Genomic DNA, 4,604 nt, shown 5'->3' on the forward strand with positions numbered 1-4,604 from the left:
TGATATGATCCATTTAAATAATGTTAAAGCCTGCAGGTTTGTTAGTATCTTTAAAAAACAACAAGCAGTTCCACTTGTGAATGTTATCTGGACATTTTTAGAGGAGGAGATTTATTTTGTAATGTCATTAAAGCAGCTTGTTTTTACCTCTGGTTAATTTTAAATAAATGAACAAACGTGTGTTCTGACGCTCCTCCTGTTGCATTTCTATCAGCAGTGAAGCAGGAGCTCGGTGCTGCAGTTTGTCTCCGCTGTGCAGCAGCATCGAGCCTCTGCAGCCTCCAGTCGGTCGGTCGGTCGGTCGGTCGCAGCTCCTCTCCGGCCGGCGGGGACACCCACAGGTCCCTGACCGCGACGAGGAGCCGCCGCTGAGGGAAAACCCTGCCGGCCGGCCGGCCAGCGACTAAACGTGCAGCCAAGTAGAGGTTCTTCTTCTTCTTCTTCTTCTTCTTCTTTTTATTGTTTAACATCCTCAGATGCGATGAGAGGATTAATGAAGCGCGTCTGCCTGGCCCATATGTCCTCTTTAGTGCCGCTTGTGCTTAATTAAAACCGAATGGACCCTCGGCTGGTGTCTGTGTTGCAGCAGCGCTGACTTACTGCTCTTTGCTGACATTTATTAGAAAACCTGTTGAAGCCTTGGATGTGGGAGGATTGTGGCACATTTGACTTGAAAGATGCAGTTTATTCAAGAGCAGCTTTAATTTTTTTTTTCATCCCTGGAATGAAAAAAGGAGCTCTAATCTTTATGGACAAGCAGATTTGACTTTTTATTAGGATGGAAGTAAAGTGTTTTTTTTCTCTCCATAAATTTTAGTGCTCAGATTATGAATTGGGTCTGAATCCGTTCTCCAGCTGCTCTGTTGTGTTTATTTATTCATTATTTGTCTAATTAATCTTTATTTAGGATTTAACTTCAAACCTTTTGTCGTGATTGCAAGTTTAACTGATTAAAACAAGCGTTAATCAGTGTTACTGATTAAAAAATAACAAGAAATAGGCTTATACTGCTCCCATAAAACTTATTGCACCGTAATTGTGTCATTTTGTGCTAATTTGAGGTCAAATAGACGCTGCAAAGCCAAAAAGTCACAGCAGACTTCTAAGAAGCCTCTCTGACATCTCCTGTCACATCCTAATTAGCAGCAACAGCAGCTTTCTTCTGTTTTAGTGCATGCACCAGTTCCTCCTCAGACTCTTTCTGCAGGTTTATGTCCACTTTGCTCAATTCCTGCAGCAGATAAATGGATTTTTGCTGAAGATTACTCAATTAGAGTGAATCCTTCATCATGCTGGGCCGAAAATAAATAAGAATTTGAGGCTGGTTTTGAAATTGTAATACTTATTTCTATTTAATTTAAATTTAATTTTGCCCTGAAACTAAAATATCAATTATTATCGTGCAGTTAAAATACCTGATTTTTTTTTTGTTGTTGTTAAGAATAATCCTCTGTTTGATTTGATTTGTTTCCCATAGCAACTTCACATTAAGACTTCGTGCTGAAGGTTCATTTCTCTGCGTGCTTGCCGCATTATTTTGCCTTTAAACTCGTGTTTGCTCCTGCACTGTTGAGCAGCAGCAGCAGCAGCAGAGCTTATTTCACATTTCTCCGTGTGAACTGGCCAGCGGTGCGCCCAGAACCAAAGCCGTCAATAAAAATGTTGGATTATCCGCTTTATGAGACGGGATTAACATAGCTCTCTCTCATAATTCACATTCCTCCCAGCTTGGGCAGTTGTGACAGAAATCGTGGACTTTGTGTGTGTGTGTGTAGTAAAATGGGGGGAAAAACATAATGACAGTTTGGTGCGTAAAAAGGATGACAAAGAAGATTTACGTTTAAAAAAAAAAAATCCAAACAAACATGCAGGTAAAGTGTTTTTTTTTCCTCCTGGGGTTTTGTTAATCTGTTGTGGTGTGTTGCAAACACAGAAAATGGATCAGATGGATTGACACATGCAGCCGAGTTGGATCAGGTCAAGTGGATCTTTATTGTTATTTAGTGTGTTTGTGTCGCTCTCATCGCACTTCACAGCTCAAATGCGCCGTCTTTGCTGCTGGCCTGACTCACTCCTGCGCTCCCCGTTTCATCCAACTAATACGTCCTTATAATAATTTATCATTTAACACTCGAGACATGGAAATAAAACTATCAAATTCACAGCTGGCTTGTTTGCGCACGAATTGCGCAAAAGCGAAAAAATTGCATACAGGTAGTACAAAGAATCACAACTTTAAAAATAAAAAAACTAACACATAGAGGGGGGAGGAAATAATAATAATAATTCAAAAAACACATAAGGGACATTTATTCTCGCACTCAAACAGACTGATTGTCGCATAACTAATATTTTCTCATAAATTAAATAGTGCATCCATGTCAGAGCTGCTCTCTCTCTCTCTCACACACATACAGAACACACTCATGCGTAACGCTTTGATCAAAGGGGCCCTTCAGTGTGCCAACAAAATAAAAAAAGAAAAAGAAGACAAGAGGGGAGTCTTTAAGGAGCTTAGAAGAAACCCTGACCTATCCCTCAAAGTTAACCAAGTTAGGCTTGGATCTTTCGCTCTCTTGATCCTTTTTTTCTCTCTCCTTTTGGTCAGCAAATTTGTTCCGTGCTCTTGATCAAAGTTGGGGAGAAGTCAGTCCCAGTGTTCAATAAGTTAACCCAACAAGTGAGACAACCGCCTGCCCGAGGTAGAAGTTTTGGGCCTCGTGGGGGGAAAAAAAACGCCACACTTTGGGCTTTAATAGTCTAAAATGTTGTCCCTTTTTATTTTTTTTTTCTCTCCTCACAACACTTGAAATTTCCACGCTGCCTGGTCTTTGTAATCCAAACAGTCCGCGTTGAAATTGAGCTTCCACGAAGAGGCCGTTTGGTCCTTATAGTCCAGGCAGTCTGCGGCGCCGCTGAAGCCCAGTCCCGCCGCTCCGTACGCCGACGAGGAGAGGGAGGAGGCCGGGCTCAGGTGGCTGGAGACCCCGTTGCTGCCCATGGGGCTCATGGCGGAGCCCGCGGCGGATAGCTGGTGGTGCATAGGCGAAAGGTAAGAGCCGCAGTCCATGCCCGTGAAGTAGGACGAGGAGCCCGTGTAGCCCTGGTTGTAGCCGGTCGCCTGGGTGTAGGTCATCGGGTAGGAGCGCTGCATGCAGGAGGAGGAGGAGGTAGACAGCGGGTCGGCCAGCGGGGAGATGGAGGCCGGGCTCCAGATGGACACGGGAGCCGCGCTGCTGCCGCCGCTGCTGCTGTTGCTGCTGCTGCTGCTCACAGGCGGGATGGTGGTGCTGGAGGGCGGCGTGAACTGGCCGCTGGCGCCGCTCTCTGAGCTGGCCTCTCGGATCGGGGAGCTCTTCTTCTTCACCGGCCTGCTGACGGGCTTGTTCTGCACTCCGCTCTGGGTCTGCTGGGCCTGCTGGCGGTGTTTGGCTCGTCTGTTTTTGAACCACACCTGGAAGGGAAATAGATTACAATTACCATCACTTCATTTACTACAAACACATCTTTACACGTGTTAAATTAAATTATCTGCAAACGGGAAAATCATTATCTAATTTTGAAAAATTCCTCCCTGGAGAGATGCAGTATTTGTGCGCGTCAACAGTGCGTAAACTTTGTTGTGCAAATATTAAGATGGAATAATTATTTAGTCAGTTTTAGGCTTGTGACTGAGCAATTCCCACAAAGGATTAATGAGTTAAAATCGTATTGTTTCAAATCTCCTTCAAATGGAGAGGACACTCTGGCCTGAAGTGGACAGTCTGACCTCTCAGAGACACAATGAACAAATATCGACCCCCCATAATAAACGGTTCGGTTACATAAGGTTTAGGTGATGGTGACCTACTTGCACTCTGGATTCAGGCAGGTTGATCTTTAAGGCCACCTCCTCTCTCATGAAGATGTCTGGGTACCGGGTCTTGCCGAACAGATTCTCCAGCACGTCGAGCTGGGCCCGGGTGAAGGTCGTCCTCTCCCGCCGCTGCTTGCGAGGGGTCCCTGGTAGTGAGAGGAGGAGAGGAGTGGTGAGGGCAGGAACCAAAATTACGCATCTTGACTTTACGCGTGGCACAATTCAATTCATATATACCAAATTGTAACTTGATTTCAGAAAATAGACAAATATACTAAATAAAATGCTGAAAATATTTGGTTTAAGACTGGAATAAAGGGAATGGGAGATAATGTGTGTGAGAAATAAATCAGTTATTTGCAGTTTTTGGTTCAAATATGTAAATAATTATTGTATAAATTACTGAAAATCTGTCTGAATGGTTTCCTCCTCGCGTAAATTACCTTGATATCCCACTGAAGGATGCAGCAGGTCCACTCCTGAGGTAGATAAGCTCAGTCCGTTCACCGTGTACGGCGGTTGCTTCAAATAGGACATCATTCTGGCGACCAGTCGAAGGAGTTTCGATGAAAAGAAATGAGAAAAACCGGGCAGAAATAGTGCCTTAATCCTCACTCGTCTCCGTTTTGTAAAATCAAGTCGTCCACATGAACCTGAAGCAAGAAAAAAAAGAAAAATGTATTTTTTTAAGAGTGTTTGGATCGCTCTGTGTCCGCCGATTTTTACGCGCAGCCTTTACGCACAGCGG

At 44.2% G+C, this 4,604-nt stretch overlaps 1 protein-coding gene across 1 annotated transcript; it reads right to left on the minus strand.

Annotated features, from left to right (window-relative positions):
* Positions 1–2,797: 2,797 nt before the first annotated feature.
* Positions 2,798–4,396, minus strand: LOC103359897 (homeobox protein OTX2-like). Its single transcript, XM_008285461.1, has 3 exons — positions 4,300–4,396; positions 3,851–4,002; positions 2,798–3,454 (listed from the first exon to the last, which is right to left on the minus strand). Exons 1-3 carry the CDS (start codon positions 4,394–4,396, stop codon positions 2,798–2,800), a joined length of 906 nt encoding a protein of 301 aa, XP_008283683.1.
* Positions 4,397–4,604: the final 208 nt, after the last annotated feature.

The sequence above is a fragment of the Stegastes partitus genome, unplaced genomic scaffold (assembly GCF_000690725.1).
Source record: "Stegastes partitus isolate 25-593 unplaced genomic scaffold, Stegastes_partitus-1.0.2 Scaffold403, whole genome shotgun sequence".
NCBI lineage: Eukaryota > Metazoa > Chordata > Actinopteri > Pomacentridae > Stegastes > Stegastes partitus.